Source organism: Eumetopias jubatus, unplaced genomic scaffold (genome assembly GCF_037043125.1).
Source record: "Eumetopias jubatus isolate StellerSeaLion01/CBP00866 unplaced genomic scaffold, mEumJub1_p1.0 scaffold_6, whole genome shotgun sequence".
Classification (NCBI taxonomy): domain Eukaryota; kingdom Metazoa; phylum Chordata; class Mammalia; order Carnivora; family Otariidae; genus Eumetopias; species Eumetopias jubatus.
In genome coordinates, this window is record NW_028274812.1 from 69,638,312 (window position 1) to 69,659,955 (window position 21,644).

Here is a 21,644-nt window from a genome sequence, read left to right on the forward strand (position 1 = left end):
AGAGATCATACGGTATTTGTCTTGCTCTGACTTATTTCACTTAGCATAATGTTCTTGAGGTCCATCCATGTTGTCATAGATGGCAAGATTTCATTCTTTTCTGTGGCTAAATAATATTCCATCGTGTGTGTGTGTGTGTGTGTGTGTGTGTGTGTGTGTGTGTACACCACAATTTCTTTAACCATTCATCTATGAATAGACAATTAGGTTGTTTCCATATCTTGGCTGTTGTAAACAGTGCTGCAGTGAACATGGTGTTGCATACATCTTTTCAAGTTAGTGTTTTCATTTTCTTAGGATAAATACCCAAAAGTGGAATTACTGGATCATATGTAGTTCCATTTTTAATTTTTTCAGGAACTTCTGTGCTGTTTTCCATAGTGGCTGTATAAATTTACATTCTCACAAGTAGTGCACAAGGGTTCCCTTTTCTCCATATGCTCGTGAACACTTGTTATTTCTTATTTGATAATAGCTATTCTAACAGGTGTGAGGTGATCTCTCATTCTGGTTGTGATTTACGTTTCCCTGTTATTTCGAGCATCTTTTCATGTACCCGTTGGCTATCTATAGGTCATTGGAAAAATCTATTCAGATCCGCTGCCTAGTTTTTAATGGGTTTGTTTGTAATTTTGCTGTTGAGATGTATGAGTTATTTATAGATTTTGGATATTAACCCCTTATCAGATATATGACTTGCAGATATTTTCTCCCATTCAGTAGGTTACCTTTTCATTTTGTTGATGGTTTCCCTTGCTGTTCCAAAAGATTTTAGTTTGATGTAGTCCTACTTGTTTATTTTTGGTTTTGGTGTTACATTAAAAAAAACTTCACCAAGACCTATGTCAAGGAGCTTACCACTTAGGTTTTCTTCTAGGAGTTTTGTGATTTCACGTCTTTCGTTCAAGTCTTTAATCCATTTTGAATTTTTGTATGTAGTATAGGATAAGTGGTTACAGTTTTATTCTTTTGTATGTGGCTATCCAATTTCCCCAGCACTGCTTTTAATTGAAGAGATTGTCCTTTCCTCATTGTGTATTCTTGGTTCCTTTGTAATAAATTAATTGACCATATATGTGTGGGTTTATTTCTGGGCTCTCTTTTCTGTTCCACTGATCTATGTGTCTGTTTTTATGCCAGTATCATGCTGTTTTAATTACTTTAGCTTTGAAATATAGTTTGAAATAAGGGCACTCAATGCCTCCAGCTTTGTTCTTTTGTTTTAAGATTGCTCTGGCCATTTGCGGTCTTTTGTGGTTCCATACAAATTTTAGCCTCTATTTTGGTGAAAAATACACTGGAATTTTGATAGGGATTGTATTTAACCTGTATATTGCTTTGGATAGTATGGACATTTTAATAACATTAGTCCAATCCATGAGCATGGAATATCTTTCCATTTATTTGTGTCTACATAATTTCTTAATGTCTTAGAGTTTTCAACATACAGATCTTTCACTTCCTGGGTTAAATTTATTCCTAGGCATTTTTTTTATGTGATTGTAAATGTGATCGTTTCAATTTCACTTTCTGATAGTTTATTATTAGTATATAGAAACACAATGGGTTTTTGTGTATTGCTCTTGTGTCCTGTAACTTTACTCAGTTCGTTTATTCTGTGTGTGTGTGTGTGTGTGTGTGTGTGTGTGTGTGTGTGTGTGTGTGGTGTAGGCTTTTCTGTATGTAATTTTACATCATGTTCAAATAGTGACAGTTTTCCTTTTCTCCTTTCCACTTTGGATGCCTCTTATTTTTCTCTCCTAATTGCTCTGGCCTGGAATTCCAGTATTGTGTTGAATAAAATGGTGAGAGTGGACATCCTTGTCTTTTTCCTGATCTCAGAGGAAAAGCTTTCAGCTTTTCATTAAGTAATGATGTTATCTGTAAGCTTGTCATATGTAGCTTTTATTACGTTGATGCATATTCCTTCTATACCCACTTTATTAAGAGTTTTTTTAATCATGAATGGATGTTGAATTTTGTCAAGTGTTTTTTCTGCATATATTGAAATGATCATATGATTTTTATCCTTCATTTTGTTAATGTGTGGTATCACATTGATTTGCAGATGTTGAACCATTCTTACATCCCTGGAATAAATCCCACTTGATCGTAGTGTATATTCCTTTCACTGTATTGTTGAATTTAGTTTGATTGTTGAGAATTTTTGGATGTATGTTTATCAATAATATTAGTCTATAATTTTTTTTTGTTTTTTTTAAGTAGGCTCCACGCCCAATGTGGGGCTTGAACTCATGACCCTTAGACCAAGAGTTGCATGCTCTACCAGCTGCGCCAGCCAGGCGCCCCTAGGCTGTAACTTTCTTTTCTTGTGGCACCTTTGTCTGGTTTCAGTATCAGGGTAATGCTGACTTTATAAAATGAGTTTGGAAAATTCCCCTTCTCTTCTTCCTCTTCTGCTTTTTTTTGGGGGGCGGGAGTGTTTGAGAAAGATTGATACTTATTCTTTTTGAATGTTTGGTAGAATTTACCAATTCTATCTCCTTTCTGGGTGACACTGATATGTTACAGTCCCATGGGATCAGGAGCTCAAGCTCTCCTGGCCTCCACAGCCAGAGGATCAAGAGGCATCCCTGGGGGATAGCTATAAAAATCAGGGCCTTGAGACTTACGTAAAAGGATTTCTGGGAGGTACTGGTGCTTCTGAGCTCCACAAAGGAAGAGCACAAAGATGGCACCTGTCTTCTTCCCTGGAGAGGGTTCCAGCAGGCTCTAGGATGTATATGTTATATTAGATGACTGCTCCTCAGGTTATCTTTAATACAGGCAGGTGAGCCTCCTTCACTTTAATTCTGGGTGCAGTTGGCTGCTTCTGAGCTGGACCTCAGCTTCTGAGCTGGGTGGAGTCTGAGTGTGTGAGCCCTTTCTCTGATCACAGTCTTGTGCTCTTGGGATGCAAGCTCTGTTGCTTTTAGAAGATAGAAGTTTTGAGGGCTTGCCTTTCAGGTACATGTTTTAAAAGTTGGGATTTCTGGTTTTCAGGTCCTTCCTGGTTGTGGGTCACAGCACTGGGGGTGGGGTTTATGGTGAGATTATTTCTCAGCCTCTCCTCCCTGCTTCAGGGTGGTTTTGTTTGTTTTCATTTGCCTGGTGTGTAGTCGTCACTCCGCCAGACTTCAGGGGTTTTTTTGTTGTTCTTTTGTTTTTTTTTTTTTTGAGGAAGTTGTTCCATATGTAGCTGTCAATTCAGTGTGTCCATGGTGGTAGGTGAGTTCAGGATCTTTCTGCACTGCCATGTTGAACCAGATCATTTTGATCTTTTCAAGCTTGATTTCAAGCTTTTTAAGGTCAGTTCAGAGTAACCTTTACTCTAGGGCTAGATTAGCCCCACTTTTTTTTTTTTTTTTAAGATTTTACTTATTTATTTATTTGACAGAGCAGAAGCAGGGGGAGCGGCAGGCAGAGGGAGAGGGAGAAGCAGGCTCCCCACTGAGCAAGGAACCCGATGTGGGGTTCGATCCCAGGACCCCGGGATCATGACCTGAGCCAAAGGCAGATGCTTAACTGACTGAGCCACCCAGGTGCCCCAAGATTAGCCCTACTATTGAGGCATAGTTTGCATGGCATCTCTACTGAATGGCCTGTGTATTCAGTGGGGTCTCTTCAGTTTGGCTGGTAGGAACTGGAGCAATACTCAGGCTTGTATGAACTCTGGGAATTGTTCCAATCGTAACTCCCCAAAAATTGTCCTTTCCTTGCAAGTTTTCCTACCCTTGTGGAACCTCCCTCACCTTTTACGTGCACGTGAAGACTGTTATTTAGCCAAAGACTCCAGCAGCTTTATCTAGATTTCTGGAACTCTTTGAGTAGCTCCTTCATCTCAAGTGCTCTGCCCTTCAGTCTAGTTGTCTTGGCCTCCCTGAGTTCCAGTCTGTTTGCTCAAATCAGTGAAACTGCTCTTGTATGTTTGAGTTTCCTCTCCTTGCTTTGCAATTCAGAAATTGCTTCCAGGCAAAATTGAGGGCAATTACAGGGTTTTCTTTCCTCAGGTATCACAGCCCTGTGCTGTTGACCAGTGTCTGAAAGCAGCTGTATCATATATTTTGTATAGTTTTTTAGTTGTTAACAGTGGAGGTAAAGTCGAAACCTTATTATTTCTCATGGGGTCCAATGCATTATACTTTGTGATATGAACAAGGGTCATAAGGCAATTTCCAATAAAAAAAAAAGAGCAACTGAAAAATTTCTAGGGATGGGCTATATAAACTATAAAGCACTAGGCAAATACATAGCAATTGTTACTCTAGTCCTGTGATGTGGTCATTATAAAGAAAGCCTGGTTTAATGACATTGATTTTCATTGTGCCAACTTTTAATGCCCTTTCATTTGATAAAAATGCAGTAATAGGTGGGAGGCATTATTCTCCTTATGCCATTTGAGAAATTGTAACCAAGATTATTTACCTTTTCTGTCACCTTTGAGTCACCTCTACCTAGCCATTAATTCAAAAAGTCATTAAAAAGTATTTTCTACTACCAGACCTAATTTTTTTTACCTGTTTTGTTTAAACAAAAACAAAACAAAAACCTTTATTTATACTTTATTATGAAACTTTTAAAACCTGGGCTGTTAAGTTTCCAATTTTTTTTTGGATAAACTCTTAGGGGTTTTTGTTTTTCTTTTGTTGGTTTTTTTATTGCCCTGGTTTGAAATTAAGTGCTGTGGCTGTGACATTTCAGAGTTTGCCAAACTTGTGGAAGAGTTCCGGAATTTTGGGGTGAAGCTTCTGCAGTCCACCAGTGGCCACAGCCGTGGCACATTTGAATGGGTTGACAGCATGTTGGTTCGGGCTCTGAAGTCTGGAGATTGGCTTTTGATGGACAATGTTAACTTTTGCAAGTAAGGACATTCTGCTTAATCACAGCATTGTAATTTGAGATATGCTTGTCAAAGTAGAAACCCAGTTGGAAGCACTGGTATTTTGAACCTATTGTTAACTAGAAACATATCTTCAACCATATTCTGTAGACTGATCCCTGTGGTGAACAAAGGTAGTTGGTCATTAACTGCAAGATTTTAGTTCTGTATGACTGTTTTGAGCTAACCTGAAGGCTAACAGAATTGGATTACTTTTCCAACCATTTTTGAGGTAGACCTTTTTATTTAACATCAAAAATACTCTTTTTGTTAGGGGCATTCTTGAGGGCAAATTTTTGAAATGGAGGATCTTTTACAGGGTAGACATTTAGTAAATGTGCATCAGTGTGTATTGCTTTGATTCTAAAGTAAGAAAAAAGGCGTCATAAAACTACCATAGTACACAGCGTAATAGAAACTACTCCAGGTCAGATGATGGGTTTCTCTACTTGGAGCGTTTTTCAGAATGTTTGAATTGAAATCCAGTTGCCTTCAGATTGATTTGATAATGCTGGGAAGTGGGGGAGATGGAAGAGGGAAAGAGGAAAGAAAGAGCTATAGATCATGGAACAATTTTCCTTAATTTTATTTACTTATTTACAAATATTTTGTATATTTACTGTGTATGAATCTCTGGGCAACATACCTTGGGAATGATAAAGGGAATGGACGGGGAGAGAGAACACAATTCTATATGGGGGAGTGGTCCATGCTGAAGGAGGACATGGGTCAGGAGGAGTGGGAGGCCTGTGCAAGGAAAAGTAGAACCAGTGCAGCATTTCAGTCTGTCACCATTGTATTTGAATTCTCTCTGTGCAGCCCATCAGTGCTGGATCGTTTGAATGCTTTGCTTGAACCTGGAGGTGTTCTCACTCTTAGTGAGAGAGGAATGATAGATGGATCCACTCCCACCATAACACCAAATCCCAATTTCAGGTATTTGTGCCTCTTAAGTTTCCGCCTAAGAATCTGACTGCCTCAGTGGGGGAGGTAGACATTCAGTGGGACCTTCTTATATGTTATATTTATGATCCAGTCATAAGTATGTTCACCTGTTTATTGATTCAGTTAACACATATTTATGTAGGTTTTGCTATTTGCCAGACTCTGGGAGCACATCAGTAAAGAAGGGGGGCTCCTGGCTGGCTCAGTAGGTAGAGCATATAATTCTTGATCTCAGGGTTGTGAGTTTAAGCTCCACATTGGGCACAGAGCTTACTTTTTTTTTTTCCAAAGATTATTTATTTATTTATTTATTTGAGAGAGAGAGAATGAGAGATAGAGAGCATGAGAGGGAAGAGGGTCAGAGGGAGAAGCAGACTCCCCGCTCAGCAGGGAGCCCGAGGTGGGACTCGATCCTGGGACTCCAGGATCATGACCTGAGCCGAAGGCAGTCGCCCAACCAACTGAGCCAGCCAGGTGCCTGGGCACAGAGCTTATTTTAAAAAATGAAATAATAAAAAATATAATCAAGAGGTGAGGTCCCTGCAGTGGGTTGGTGTTAAAGGGTTGAAGCAGGGAGACTGATCACAAGTCTTTTGCAGTAGTTCCGGCAAGATATATGTTAGCTTAGACTAGGGTGGCCATATGAGTGGGAATTGCTGATGGATGGGTGGGTTGAGAAAAGAAACAGTAAGGATTTTACCTAAGCTTTTGGCTTGAGTAATTGGGTAAATATGGGAGCCATTTATTGAGAAAGGGAAGACTGGCAGAGGAGCAGGTTTGACATGGGGAAGTTCAGCAAGGAATCCACTGTGTAGCATTGGAGATGTCAGATGGCTAGGTGGAGATGTTGCCAGACATCGAATATATGAAGGTAATTGTTTCAGGAGAATACACTGCTCCCTTTTCTCATCTCTGTAGGTGAGTTAGAATGATGAATTAGCACTATCTGATTTGGGTAATATCTGAAAGTAAGAATTTTATCATTCTCAGCATTAAAAGTCCACTGGATAAACAATAGTTTCTAAGGAGAGTAGGTTTAGAGAAAATGATTTTGCTGTTTTGATGCACTTTGGCACTAGGAGATAGAATACAGATGAAAGTAGAAGACTTTGAGTTAGTGGTATCTCAAGCTCCCTAAAGATGAACCACATAGGATTTGCCCTCACCAGTTGTTGCTGAGCTGCATCATTGGTTACAACTAGGAGTTCAATTTTTTTTTCTTTGAATTGCTAGACTTTTTCTCTCGATGGATCCTGTTCATGGAGAAATATCCCGAGCTATGAGGAATCGTGGACTTGAAATCTACATTTCAGGAGAAGGGGATGGGAACATCCCAGATGACCTGGATCTGAAAGTTCTGCTGCACAGCCTTGGGTTGGTGGGGGATAGTGTGTGTGACAGCCTCTTGGCTCTACACACAGAGATCCAAAGCACTGTAGTAGGTAAGATGCTTGAATTCTAGGCCTCTGCAGAGTTTTATTCTTCTAGAAATTCACATGTTATTCCATTTAACTGCTAATCTAGGAGTTCTTAAATTTAGTGTACATACAAATAGAAGTTACCAGAAAAGTGTGTTAAAAATGTAAATGTGCTGATGGCCTTCTTCCCCCTAAGAGATTGCATTCAGCAAGTCTGTGTGAGGCACAGAAATTAGTATTTTAAAGAAGCTTCCCAGGTAATTCTGATGGATTCATTCAGATACCCTTATTTTGAGGAATACTGCTTTAGGCACTAAAATTTGTAAAGTTTGTCCCTCTTATCTTCAGGATGGTCGTTGAGTCTTTTGAAGGTAGAATTAAGAGGGAACTTTGGACTGCTTAAAACAGGTGTTTCTTCTTCTAAATGTCCAAATATACAGGAACAGGCAAGAATAATAACAAAGGTAATGATAAAAAATGAAATGCTATTTATTGACTAACTGCTGTGTATTAGGTACAATGTCAGTTGCTTTTTTAGTCTTCATATTAGTTCTTCAGAACATGTTTTCATTTTACAGATAGGGCTCAGAGAGGTTGAGTAACTCATCAAAGCCAAACAGTGAGGTTTGAATGCAGTTCTGTTGTATTTTAAAGTGCATGGTCCTTTATGAGGTCATGCTTATTTTGCTACTTCAGTGTGTATCAACTTTAGATTAAGGATATATATGACCAGGCTTTGTCATACTTGTTATACTCGCTTTCCTGCAACATGCTTTTGAGAGCCAGAAAGGGAGGGAGGGAGGCAGGATAGGGAAGGAATATGAATGTTCCCACAAGTCCATAATGTGCTACTGAGACCGTAGATTCCACTTTCTAAGGTAAGTATCTGGGTGGATTTGAGTGGAACAAAGTTTGATGTGAAGATGAATTTATCTGTTTTCACTGGAGATTTTATGGAATTTGTTCCTCATAAATGGCAATTTTTTTCCTTATAGGTTCTCCAACGTCCTCTATTTCAACTCTGATTCAGACAGCCTTACTCATTGTGCAGTACCTACAGCGAGGGCTGAGTTTAGACAGAGCCTTTTCTGAAGTATGCTGGGAAGCATATGTCCACTCCCAGCATTCACCAGCAAACCAGAAGGTACTATGAAGTGTTTCAAACAGCTTTCTCAGTTATAACAATCTACATTATTTAGGTGGAGGAAATTCTTTCTATTGATGGTAACTTTAATGAACTGAGAGTGGAGCACTTCAGTTACTCTTTAGTAGAGATCTGGCATCTAAAACTTTTCTGGAAAATAGGTTAAATATAAATATTACTTCTTCGAAACTTAGCAAAGTGGAATTTATCTTGTAATGTTGAATATTGAAGGCTGTGATGAGAGTTGTCATGAGATAATCACAAAGGTCTTGGAAAACCATTAATATTCTTCTAGTTTCTGGTGATAGCACTTATATGTTGCCTGTACACCACATGTTTTTATCTCCTACCAGCTTGCGCAGGCTTTACTGGAGAAACATGTTTTTTCTCTGAGAGCACATGAAACCTGGGGTAACTCCATCCTTGCCATGGGCCTGTGGCCAGATTCTCTGCCCTCGGCTCTCTTTGCTACTGAAGATTCTCACCTGTCTATAGTCCGAAATGATGGACAGATCTTAGTATATTGCCTCAACAGGATGAGCATGAAAACCAGCAGCTGGGCCAGGTTAGTGGAGCCTTCAACTTGAGTCTGTTTGGCATCTTGACTTTTTTTTTCTTTATGGTAGTGGTCATGACCAACATGTTTGACCAGAATGTTATGAGGTCATTTATTACCCAGCTGTCATAGTTTCCTTGTTCATTGTAATATTGCTCCCTATTCTTATTCACGCAATATGTTTTAATTGTTCTCCTTTGAAGGGGACTAATCTTTCCCCATTACCTCTTGGATCCATATTTGTAAAGTTATTTTCCTGGTTCTTTGAGATATAAAATGAAAGTTCATTCTAGTACTGATTTTGCCTTATTTTTCTAATGAATTTCAGGATTCAGCCTCTTACCTTGCCAGACTTAGAGAAAATTATGCAGTCCTCTAACCCTGAGAGCTTGAAATTCAGTTCAGTTGAAGTGGATACTTACTGGATCGATGAACCAGATGTTCTGGCCATGGCTGTTAAATTGCTTATAGAAAGAGCAACCAATCAAGATTGGATGCTCAGAGTTAAATGGCTTTATCATTTAGCCAAGAATATACCACAGGGGCTGGGTGAGTCAAAAAGCTTAATTTGTATAGTAAGTGAATATATTTACACTTATACTATTTTAGGGCCTCAGTAGCTGTGTTACTCTGTGAGGATACTGTCAAAATTGTATCTGGGAGATGTCCTAGCAAGAAATTTGTGACTTGGCATTACTGTTTGTATAGCTGTTAAAAAAAAAAAATTAAGGCACATATATATCTGCCCTTAGATATGTTCTAAGAGAAACTTTGCCCCCATGTAATCCTTAGCATTTCAGGATCTTCCACCTTCCTATCAAATACAGAAGGAAAATGTACCATGTTATGTTACTGTTTATTTTTTGAACATGCTGCTGTACTTCTGCTATACAACCATTCTGGCTGGGGAAGGTTGCTTTTGTTAACCTCATTTCCCCCAAAGGTGCATTAAGAGACTTACTTTAGTTCCAGTGCTCTAAGTTGTCATGCTTAATTTCTTTGTACTTTTTCATTTTAAGAGGAAAAACCAACAATAACAACATTGCATGGGTTGCAAAGTACAGGACTTGGAATTTGTTCGTAGAATTTGTTACCTAAAGTAATTGAGTTTACGTGAACCTTTCTATTCATGAAAACTTAGCCAGAGAATGTGTGTATTGTGTGGTGCATGTGATCTGTCTAAAATTGTATAGAGAGAATTTATATATATTATCTGCGTTGTCCTATATGAGAGCTACCAGCCACAGGTAGCTACTAAAATGTAAATATAAATTAATTAAATCTAAAATCCAGTCCTTAGTTGCAGTAGCCACATTTCATGTGCTTATTAACATGTGACTAGTGGCTACTCTGACAGTGCAACTATAGGTTGTTTCCATCATTGCAAAAAGTTTGCTTGGACAGCCCCACTTCAAATATTAACATTTGCTTCTCCTTCCTCCACAGAATCAGTACAGATTAATTTGGAAGCCAATGCTGCATCTCTTAGGAATTTTTATTCAAATTCTCTCTCAGCTGGGATCAGTAATGTCATCAAAATATTACAACCAAATATAACAGGTACTGCACCTGATTTAATTTCGAGTTCTCAGTACAGTTTAGGAAACTGGTCCCATCAAGTCCGTGGAAAAAGACTGTCAGAACTGCCACTGTAATAAACACTGTATTTTGGAAGACTCACAGTATTCAGATGCGAATTCTACTTCTTTGTTTGAAACTATCCCTTTTTCCTTTAGTCTTTGAAAGATGATGATGATACACAATATAGTAGGGAGAGCACAGGAGTTGGAAGACTGGTCTCTGGTCCCAACTCAACCACAAACTGGCTTGTTCATTTGAGACCCATCATTCATACTTACTGCCTGTGTTTGGAAAATATGGGAATTATATTAATTTCTCTGGGGTCCCTTCCACTCAGAGCATTCTCAGTTATTAACAGAAAGGGTTTAAACTATGAGCTATTTGACTTGATGGGTAAACAATACAGTGTGAATTACTTCAGAAAATATAAAACCTTAATAAAAGTTATAAAGCCTTAAATATAAAGTTTTAAAACCATAGTGATAAAAGAAATAGCCATTTAAGCTATCTAATCAAATGAGGTATTCAGAATTTATTTTTTTATTTTTTTAAAGATTTTATTTATTTGAGAGAGAGAGAGGACGAGTTGGGGGGAGGGGCAGAGGGAGAGGGAGAAGCAGACTCCCCACTGAGCAGGGATTCCCAACATGGGGCTCTACCTCAGGACCCTGAGATCATGACCTGAGCAGAAGGCAAACGCTTAAGTGACTGAGCCACCCAAGCACCCCCAGAATTTATTTTTAATTAAAGAATGAGATTGCAAACTTACTTAAACAGAATAATATAAAGTTGATTAAACATAAGCATTAATGAGGAAATTAGGGACATTTTCATAGAACCAGGTTTTTAATTTCCCATCCCTATCTTCATTTGATATTGATCAAAACACCGTTGCCATTTGGTTTAGAAGAAAATATGCATGATGCTTTTGTGCTAAACCAATTACCTTATGTACACTAAAGATAACAAAGTAAATGTTTGGGAAGAAATCAAATTATAGGGAAAACTACAATAGTGATCATGTTGTGGCTGACCTAAATCATGGCTTCCCAAGTATGAAAAAATTTTGGCCTTTGGGAATAGTTCTGGAGTAGAGGGTAGCAGGTTCCCTTTTTAGTAGATATCATTTGCTCACTGTTGGAACATAGTAGGTATGCCTTCATCTTCCTTTTCTAGTGTGTAGCTCTGGATCATGTAGTCTTACTGGACTTTGGAATATGGGGTCTGTCCTTCATGTACTTTGCTGTTGACAGTTAGGCATTTGTTAGTCTAGCGTATGATAAAACTTGAAGTGCTCCACTGACCTACCCAGCCACCTTCAAGTTAATGTTACCATTGTTTTGTTTTGTTTTTTAAAGATTTTATTTATTTATTTGACAGAGAGAGAGAGACAGCAAGAGAGGGAACACAAGCAGAGGGAGTGGGAGAGGGAGAAGCAGGCTTCCTGCCACGCAGGGAGCCCGATGTAGGGCTCGATCCCAGGACCCTGGGATCATGACCTGAGCCGGAGGCAGACGCTTAATGAACTGAGCCACCCAGGCGCCCCTAATGTTACCATTGTTTTGTCTTAACCTCATTCCTTGGGTTCTCACCACCTCTGGAGAAGGGTCAGATCTGATCACTGCTGCTTTACAGAAGAGGTGCCAAATTTAAGCCTAAGAAGCAGCATATGCTACATTCTCTGATTATAAAGAAAGGGCTTTTAAGCAAAATTTTGAGTTGTTTTTTTTTTGTGTGTGTTTTAAAGATTTATTTATTTACTTGAGAGAGTGCACCTGTGTGCATGAGTGCAGGGGGGAAGGGCAGAGGGAGAGGGAGAGAGAATCTCAAGCAGACTCCACACACTTGGGGCCTGACACAGGGCTAGATTCCATGACCCTAAGATCAGGATCTGAGCTGAAACCAAGAGTCGGACACTTAACTGACTCTGCCACCAAGGTGCCCCTTGAGTTGTTTTTCTTTCTGAAAGCAAATGAGATGTATTCTTTCATTTTTCCACCATGTGAGTTAGTTTTTTTGAGGTTAATGACAACAGATTGGGTGATTAGCTCATGGATTGTTTTCTGACCAGCAGTGTGACCTGAGCAAGTGAATGTATTGGTCAGAATGCTTGTGTTCCAGAGGGATTACCTTATATCCTACAGTGGAATGAATTTTCAGGACTAGTAGAAATTTTGCATTTAGAAAGAAAATAGTGTAAAAGCACTTGAATTTTACTTTTCTAGTGTTGTGGGCTGAAACAGCAATTTTCCTATTCTGTCTCTGCCATCAGGACCGAATGTGATCAAATTAAGACAGTGCAAATCTTCCACTGAAATTTTCTAGTCAAGGAGTTTTAACTCCAAAATTCTACTTCTTGTTTTGTTTTTTAAACCAGATGAATTTGTGATCCCTTTGGACCCCCGATGGAATATGCAGGCTTTGGACATCCTTAGAAATTCGATGGACTTTGACCCACAAACAGACCAGCCCGAGCAGCTCTTTACCCTTTTAGAGTCCGTTGCAAACAGGTAGGTGAAGCCTGCTATTCTGGGCACTGTTTGCCTCACTGTACAATATAGCTTTAGAGATTATACCTTTTCTAAATTCTGTCAAATTTAGTTTACATGTGTTTAATCTGCTGAACCTGAGAAATGGTGGGATGCTAGATGGGGTTGCCTTCATGCTACATGCTCAATGAAGTAACTCTGATGTCAAAAAAAAAAAAAATCTGGAAACGATGCAAGTTCTTAATAATTTAATAGGATGCTTTAAGAGATACACTAACTCAGTGTTAATGTTGTGTTATATTTTGCAATTAATCTTTTATCATCAGATAGTCATGTTTCTCTTTGTTTTCTATTCATGATTCTGGGCAGCTCCTCCCATTTTCACCTGCTCATTCTCTCACGGGTCCTTTCCTCAGCCTTGTGTCCACATCATTTCCCATCCTCAAATGTTGAGACATGTAACACCTGCATACTTAAGTGCATACTCAACATATAAATTTATCTAATTGTTATATAAGCTGGTCTTTCCTACATTTAATGTAATGGCCAGAAGTATTTTTTTAATTGGCGAACAGTGTAATGTAATACATTTTTAAAAATAATTTTATAATTGAGGTATAATGTACATTACAGAAAAGTACACTTAATAATGAGTATATTTGGTTTTGATGAATTTTCACAAAGTGAACTCATGCATGTGGTATGAACTAGCACCTCAAGGCCCTCTTATCTCCCCTCCTAGTAACTCCCCCTTGTGCCTCCCTAGGTAACTTTTAACACCAGAGATTAATTTTATGATGGCCACTTTTAAGAGTTCACAGTGTAGTGTGTCAGATCACAGCAAAGCCTGGCAGTCTACCTAGAAGCAGCTTTTCCCAGTCATCTGTCTTCCCCACACCCCCACCCCCCAACTCAGTCATCATCACTTTCACTTCTATCTCTTTAGTCCAGAATTTGGAGGGGATGGAAAGGAATGGCAGGTTGAAGGAGATTGATCTTCCAAGGATTCTCAAGATTTCAGCAGGTAAGAGGATGTGATTACAAAGTAGTATACAGCAATAACCAATAATATTTGTTATGCTATTGATCTCGTTTCAGGACAATCATATATCTTGACCGGGAAAAACGGATTTTTACTGAAGCAAATTTGGTTTCTGTTGGTGGCAAAAAGTTAAGAAATAGTGTTTTAAGAATGTCCTTTGAGTTCCATAAAGGTAAGAAGTTTACCTTTTATATTCTTGAGTTATGCATCTGATCATAGAATGTCTCTAAAGTTAAGAGACCTCCAGCAGCTACTGCCATTTTACTGATCCCTTTTGATTTTGTGGCCTGATTTGTTCAATAGTAATGACTAACTGCTTTGTACATGTCCTTGATTTCATTTACTTTTTATAGAACCTTATGTGGTATAGGTCCCATGCTGTGAAAGAGGAGAGGGATGTACAGAGATGCTCATGGTCACATCTCTAGCAAGTAACAGAACTAGAATCTGAAATCTAGGTCTGTTGGCTCAAAAACTTCATGCTCCTAAGTATTTGGTTATAGGTTCTTTCTTCATCCTTCCTTTATTTTTTTTAAATTGAAAAGGTATCTGTGCTTGTTGGAAAAAATTTGGACTATATGGAAGCATAAAAATTGAAGAAGTCTGCATTTGAAGCAGTTACTGTTAATAGTGCATTCGTTTGTATCTTCTCTGCACTATCTATTCATCCAAACATATATACACTTTGTTTTTGTTTTGTATTTAAACAAGTACTTGTGGGGCGCCCTGGGTGGCTCAGTCATTAAGCGTCTGCCTTTTGCTCAGGTCATGATCCCAGGGTCCTGGGATCGAGCCCCACATCGGGCTCTCTGCTAAGTGGGAAGCCTGCTTCTCCCTCCCCCACTCCCCTGCTTGTGTTGCCTTCCTCGCTGTCTCTCTCTCTCTCTCTCTCTCTCTCTGAAATAAATAAATCTTTAAAATAAATAAACAAAGTACTTGTAAAATACCCATTATTGCTCTATAATTTTCATTTTTCATTAAGACATTAAGAACTTCTATAGATATGAATGCCTGATTTGCTAAGTTTAATATAATACTAGGCTAAAAATTTGCTTTCAATTTTGACCTTTCAAAATTGACCTTCATACTAGAGATGCAATTAAGTTCCATATTACAGTTGATTTTGAAAATGTCCAGATATTAATTTAAATCTGATGGAATGTTCTTATTTATGTCAACTCTAAGATCCAGAGAGCTATCACAGCCTGCCCCATGAAGTTGTAGTCAATCTTGCTGCTTTTTTTGAACTTTGCGATGCACTAGTCCTGTTCTGGGTCCAGTCCTCTCAGGGGATGGTGTCCGATGCCAGTGTCATTGAGGTGAGGAAATGTACCTTATGTTTTTATTTTTGTGCCAAGACAAATGTTTAAGATTTTTAGGGGTGAGACAAACTATAATGTTGTTATTATATGTCCAGTATTACTTAAGAAATTTAGTTGTTCTTAACAGTTTAAATATATACACACATATTTTAGAGCTTTGTGGGTATATAATTGACAAATAGCATATATTTGAAGTGTAGAATTTTATGTTTTGACATGTATACACCTGTGAAGCCGTTACCACAATAATGAACATATCTAATACCCTCAAGCCTTTCCTCATGTTCTTTTGTATTTCCTTTCTCTCCCTTGCCCCCACCCCAAACCGGGTATCCATTAACATGCTTTTGGTTAGTTGCATTTTTCTAGCATTTTATATAATTGGAATTATGCAGTATACTTTTTTGGTCTGGCTTCTTTCACTCAAAACAGTTATTTTGAGATGTACCCATATTGTTTATTGTATCAAGAGTTCATTCTTTTTTATTGCCAAGTAGTATTCCTTCAAATGTAGGTACTACAATCTATCCACCTCTTGGAGAACATTGGAATTTTAATTTATATTTTAATCCACTTAAGTCTTCCTAGACATCCTTGAGTTTTGAATCTGGATTATTCTAGTAATTTCAATAAACTAGAATAGTAGGTCTTAACCTTTAAGACCATAAAGGAGTCTTGAGTCTAAAAAGTTTATCAAAGATTTCATAGTCACATTTATACATATTTACTATATTAGGAAATAAATCTGAAAATACAAAAAATATTAATTTGCTTAAAACACAATAGCAAATCCATTGAATGTTAACAGGAATAACATTTTTAATGAGAATCAACTGTTTTTCAAAACAAATTAATGAAAAGTGCAACTATTTTTACATTTCTTCAGGTCTCTTTAATGTATGGATTAACAGAAGAAAATGGAATCTTTGCATTCATTCTTATATTATGTTGTTTAGGCCTCTATTTATATAGTTTCTACTCCCTTTTCCAACCTATGTCTTCATAACCATTTCATATAACTGTGAATAATTTTCTTTGACACTGTACCACAACTTGACAAGTGATAGTTTTCTAAAGATTACTTGTACTGTGGAATCTGAAGAAATACACCAAACTTGTCATGCATCAAAATCCATTCGTCTAGCTTGCACTTTGGATGGACTTTTACTTTTTACTATTGTAGGAATTTAGCTCATGCTTTGGTAATTTGGAAATTATTGTTCACCAAGTTATCGGATCTTCCAAATGTTGATAAATCATTCTTCAGTGTCAACAGAGTCACACTGATGAAAAACTATCACAAACCTCATCAGAAAAATCTTGAAGTATTGGGAATTTGTCAAGGTCTTGGTTTTTCAAGGTTCTGGGTTTCGCTTGTAAGCTTGAATTTTATCTTTGGCAACAAATACTCTCAATTGCTTTTCTTGAACTGGCAGATTCACTTCATTTTCAATATAGTGTTTGCTGGATACCCAGTCACAGTTTGTCCATCCCACCCATCCCACCTCTTTTATTGGTAACTATCAGTGCAAATGTCAGCATAGTGACAAAAGGTAAATAGTTTGATATTATGAAAATAGCTTTTATCTCTCTGAGAGAAATCACTCAAAAAATATTGAGACCACTTTGCTATAAAAATACATTTTAGAAGAACAATGTTAGAGACTCACCTGATTTGCAATACAAATCTACTTTAGTGAATTTATCACAAGGATAGACACGTAGACCAGTAGGTATTATCACAAGGATAGACACGTCGACCGGTGAAACCAAAAGGAATTCAGAAATAGATCCTCATAGGGTCAGTTGATTTTTTTTTTCTTCTTCTAAATATGCAAAGGTAATTTAATGGGGAAAACCAGTATATTCAACAAATGGTGATGGAACAAGTACAATAAAGTTCATATAATAAAGTTAAAAAATGAGCCTTTACCCCTGTCTTACATTATATGGAAAAATTACCTTAAAATGGATCATAAATCTAAATATAAAAGCTAAAACTATGAACTCTCTATAAGAAAACACGGGAGAAAATCTTCATAACCCAAGGATAGGCAGAGATTTCAGAGGATTCTTCATAAAAGAAAAAATTTGATATATTTTGTCAAAATCAAAACCTTCTGTTCTTGACATCTCAGAAAATGAAAACACTGGGAGAAACTTTAAAAATGGGCTGTATTACATAAAATTTTAATTATATATTATAGATGTTATATATATAAATTATATAAACTAATACAGCCCAAATTTTTAAATGAGCAAGATAATTTGAATAGATACTTCTCAGAAGATAATGTGAGTGCTTAGTAAGAACTTCAAAAATTGCAACATCATTAGTTATCAAAGAAGTGTAAATTGAAACCACAGTGCAGTGCCACCCACAAAATGGCTAAAATTAAAATCACTAACAGTAGCAAGTATTGGTAAGGAAACAGAACAGTCAAAATTCGCCTATACTGGTTGGAATACAAAACAGCGCAGCTGCTTTGTAAGAAAAGTTGGCGGTATCTAATAAAATTACATGTACACATACCATATGACCCAATAATTCCATTTTCTCTAAGGAAATAGCTCTGAACTTCAAGTGCTTGGAGGAAAAAAATCTGTGCCTTCTCTGACTGTTTTAATGTCCCTAAAAAGTATTTCAGTCAAATGCTAGACCTTTTATGTGTGTATGTTGAGTCTTGATTAACAATTGAAATCTGGGTCTTGTGTCTTTCACCGAGAAATGCTTGTGAGTAGTTTGGTTTACTTTGTTTTTAGATCTTAGATTCTCTGCGGTGGCGGGACCGGTTTTGGACCGTGGCTGACACAGTAAAAGTGGATGCCCCAGGCCTGGCCCTGCTTGCCCTTCACTGGCACTGGGTTTTGAAACATTTGGTCCGTCAGATCCCTCAACTCCTAATGAACCATGAAAACAAGTAAGACTCATATTTTGAGTAATAATGTCAATATCTATAGTACCGATGATGATAAAAAAGGTTTGGAATTGAAACTTGTTGCTTTACTTTGGTTGACTCCCTTTGCCTATGGGTGAATGTGAATCAAATATAAAATGTAAATGATGTCTCTACTGTGTCTCTACTGTCCCGCATTTCCCCCTTTCCTTACTTCCCTCTTCCCTTTTCTCCTTCTTTAAAGATATTACAAAGAGGTTCAGACGGTCTCAGAACATATTCAGAATTGCTTGGGGAGCCCAACTGGTGGCTTCAGTGGTATAAAGAAGTTGCAAAAGTTCCTGGGACGACCATTTCCTTTTAAGGTACAACTTAGAAACATGTCGTAAACACTAAGACTTGACATCTTAAGTTCTCCTGGAGCATGGGGACTGCCATTCAACTAGACTCATCCTTGCCAGTAACACTTAACCTAAATGTTCACAATACTATTAACTGATTTGTGAAGTGTTAACATTTTGCTTATTCTTGGAGAGTATTAAGTCTGGGTAGAGTTTTAACTTTATTACTATAAAATCTCCTGAGAGCAACAGGAGTAAACAAACCTTATGTTTTCTAGAAGCATTGTGGAAATGTTTCATATTTTTTCTTAAACCTGAACAGGCTGCTAAAAAGAACCTCCTTTCTCCCTGATAGTAGGTTCTCCTGGGTTTTGTTGTTTCAGAACAAGCTGGTGGTGGAGTGTTTTTCTCAATTGAAAGTCCTTAACAAAGCGCTTGCCATCAGAGAGCGAATGCCTGCCCTTGGGGAAAGTGGAAGGTGGGAAGACATTAATCATCTCCAAGTGGTTGCTTCCGAATGGACTTTAAAGAAAAGTCTCTTGCGTGCCTGGGGATTGGTCCTCAGAGCTAATATTCTGGAAGATGCCAACCCAGGTAAGATACTCTGGAGTTTAGCCTGCTGACAGATGCTCCAGAAGTATTTGCTGCTCTACAGCCAATAAGTTTTTAAGTTTTTCCCTTAGATTTTCTTTTTTTCTGTTTCTTTCTTTTCTCTTTTCCCTTTTTTTTTCCTTTTTCCTTTTTGTATACTATATCTACCATTAAATACGTGTCAGGCATAGAGTTGAACTTTACATATATTGTTTAGTTCTGTCATCAGAATTGTGCAGGTATTAATGACATCATTTCACAGGTACAAAACTTAAGCTCAGGTTAAGCTCACAGTCACATAACTAGTTGTTGGGAATCTGAGCCTGTTCTATTGACCACTATGCTATAATGTTGCATGTGTCTTTCTGTCCAGATGAGTTGAAGAATCTTGTGAATGCCCATTGTTTAGAACTAAAAGCCAAAGGAATTTCAGTTGGTTTTCTGGAGAAAAAGCACAATGAAGCTTCCTCCCTGTTCCAACCAGACTTTACCTTCTTAATCCAACTCACCAGGAATGTTCAGTTGTGGCCTGCAATGGAGTACCTGGCAATGCTTTGGCAGTACAAAGTGACAGCTGATTTTATGACACAGGCTTGTCTAAGAAGGTAAGCCATTTTCCTTGGGGGAACTTTTTTTCTTGTTAGGTTATTCTATATATCCGGCATGTGAAACAAAGCACAGACTTGTCTTAAAGGGGACTAGGTACCGAAACCAAGGGAGGCCTGTTGCCACTGATTCTTTGCCTGTTTTCACTCGACCTCTACAAGTTACTAGGTGTTTTTCCAGTAGAATTGCTTGTTTGTATTTTAATAAATGCACTGTAAGTTCTGTGTGTTCTATCTTCCCATACATAGCAGATTTCTAGCAGTTTATTGATAGTCCACAGCCCATCCTTTCTTCCTCTTTATTTGTGGAACAGGTCCAGCAAAAATCAGCCACCCCAGATAGATGAGGAGATAAGTCATCACATCACATTTTGTCTTAAGCACACACCAATTGCTCCGCGAGAGCTTCGAGACCTTTGGTTCTTATTGCACCATCATAAGGTAAAAAGGGAGATAAACCTTCTCTATACTGTGAGCCAATTAGACATTCTGTGGCAGACTGGTTGCAGAATTCTGTTTATGTCCAAAACTCCAGTCTTACTTGAATTAACTTTCAAAGGGGAGAATTTTGAGTGTTTTTTGCAGTAATTACCTGGGTATTTCACAACTCTTACTACAGAATCATTGTGTTTGGTTTCCAGTTAAATGAGGCTGAAATATTTGCTTATTTTTATTGTTTGTGCAAAAATACAGTGTGAGAGTGTTTTTAATCTTTTCTCCAGGAATAACTATTGAATGTGAATAGTGGTAAACTGCAGTTAATATAACTTCATTAGTACAACCTTTATTCACTTACCTATTTTGCTGATATTATAATCGTGTGATTCACTTATATTTCCTCATATGCCTTATAAAAAGCAGATCTCAGTTTTATAAAATTATAAACAAGATGATAAGTGGCTTAACCAGGATGACCAGGGTGGCAGGAAATCAGGGACATTAGAATTAATATCTTTAAACCCATGTTAATTTTAGATGAGTCTTATAAGAGGGAAACCTCATAACTTGATTTATGGAATTTTTCTCAAATATTCTCTTATCTATTTATCTCTAGGTGTCTACTGAAGAAATTATTTCATTGTGGTCTGACTTATTTAATTCCACATTTATGTCTTTTTGGAGCAGTACTGTGACTACAAATCCAGAGTACTGGCTAATGTGGAGCCCTCTGCCTGGTGTACAGCAGAGGGAGATGCCCAAGTCCCTTTTGGACTCCACATTGAAGGTTTGTTGACATAAAATCATAAAAGTGTTTGATAGTGGAAAAAATTTCTTGATCTAGCAGTAAACATTTATTCCTAGGACAGAGCAGTAACTAAATAAGTGATTGCAATACTTTATTTTCTGCAGGATGTTAAGAAGTATATCTTCCCAAAAAAAGATATTCTATCTTAAATTATTTGGGAAGTTCTGAATTAAAGCAAATAAAGTTAAATATCTTCACTTGGGGTGCCTGGGTGGCTCAGTTGTTTGAGCATCTGACTCTTGGTTTCAGCTCAGGTCATGATCTCAGGGTTGTGCGATTGAGCCCTGCATCGGGTGCCACACCCAGTGTGGAGTCTGCTTGGGGATTCTTCCCCCCTCTGCTCCTCCCCCTACTCATACTCTCTCTCTCTAAAATAATAAAAAAAGTCTTCACTTTCTTCTCTAATTAAAATACCTTTTTTCGGGGCGCCTGGATGGCTCAGATTAAGCTTGTGCCTTCGGCTCAGGTCATGATCCCAGGGTCCTGGGATTGAGCCCCGCTTTGGGCTCCTTGCTCAGCGGGGAACCTGCTTCTCTCTCTGCCTGCTCTGCCTGCCGCTCCCCCCCATTTGTACTCTCCCTCTCTCTC

At 37.9% G+C, this 21,644-nt stretch overlaps 1 protein-coding gene across 1 annotated transcript in view; it reads left to right on the top strand.

Moving 5' to 3' along the window:
* MDN1 (midasin AAA ATPase 1) overlaps positions 1-21,644 on the top strand; it is a 157,813-nt gene that overhangs the window by 83,341 nt on the left and 52,828 nt on the right. Inside the window, exons 44-59 of the mRNA XM_028108025.2 lie at positions 4,702-4,861; positions 5,699-5,815; positions 7,058-7,266; positions 8,238-8,386; positions 8,740-8,951; positions 9,271-9,491; positions 10,389-10,502; positions 12,901-13,033; positions 14,111-14,226; positions 15,240-15,373; positions 18,140-18,297; positions 18,518-18,638; positions 18,998-19,208; positions 19,579-19,810; positions 20,125-20,251; positions 20,865-21,035. Of these exons, the coding sequence (XP_027963826.2) occupies positions 4,702-4,861; positions 5,699-5,815; positions 7,058-7,266; positions 8,238-8,386; positions 8,740-8,951; positions 9,271-9,491; positions 10,389-10,502; positions 12,901-13,033; positions 14,111-14,226; positions 15,240-15,373; positions 18,140-18,297; positions 18,518-18,638; positions 18,998-19,208; positions 19,579-19,810; positions 20,125-20,251; positions 20,865-21,035 (2,585 nt within the window). The remainder of the gene's footprint in view (positions 1-4,701; positions 4,862-5,698; positions 5,816-7,057; positions 7,267-8,237; positions 8,387-8,739; positions 8,952-9,270; positions 9,492-10,388; positions 10,503-12,900; positions 13,034-14,110; positions 14,227-15,239; positions 15,374-18,139; positions 18,298-18,517; positions 18,639-18,997; positions 19,209-19,578; positions 19,811-20,124; positions 20,252-20,864; positions 21,036-21,644) is intronic.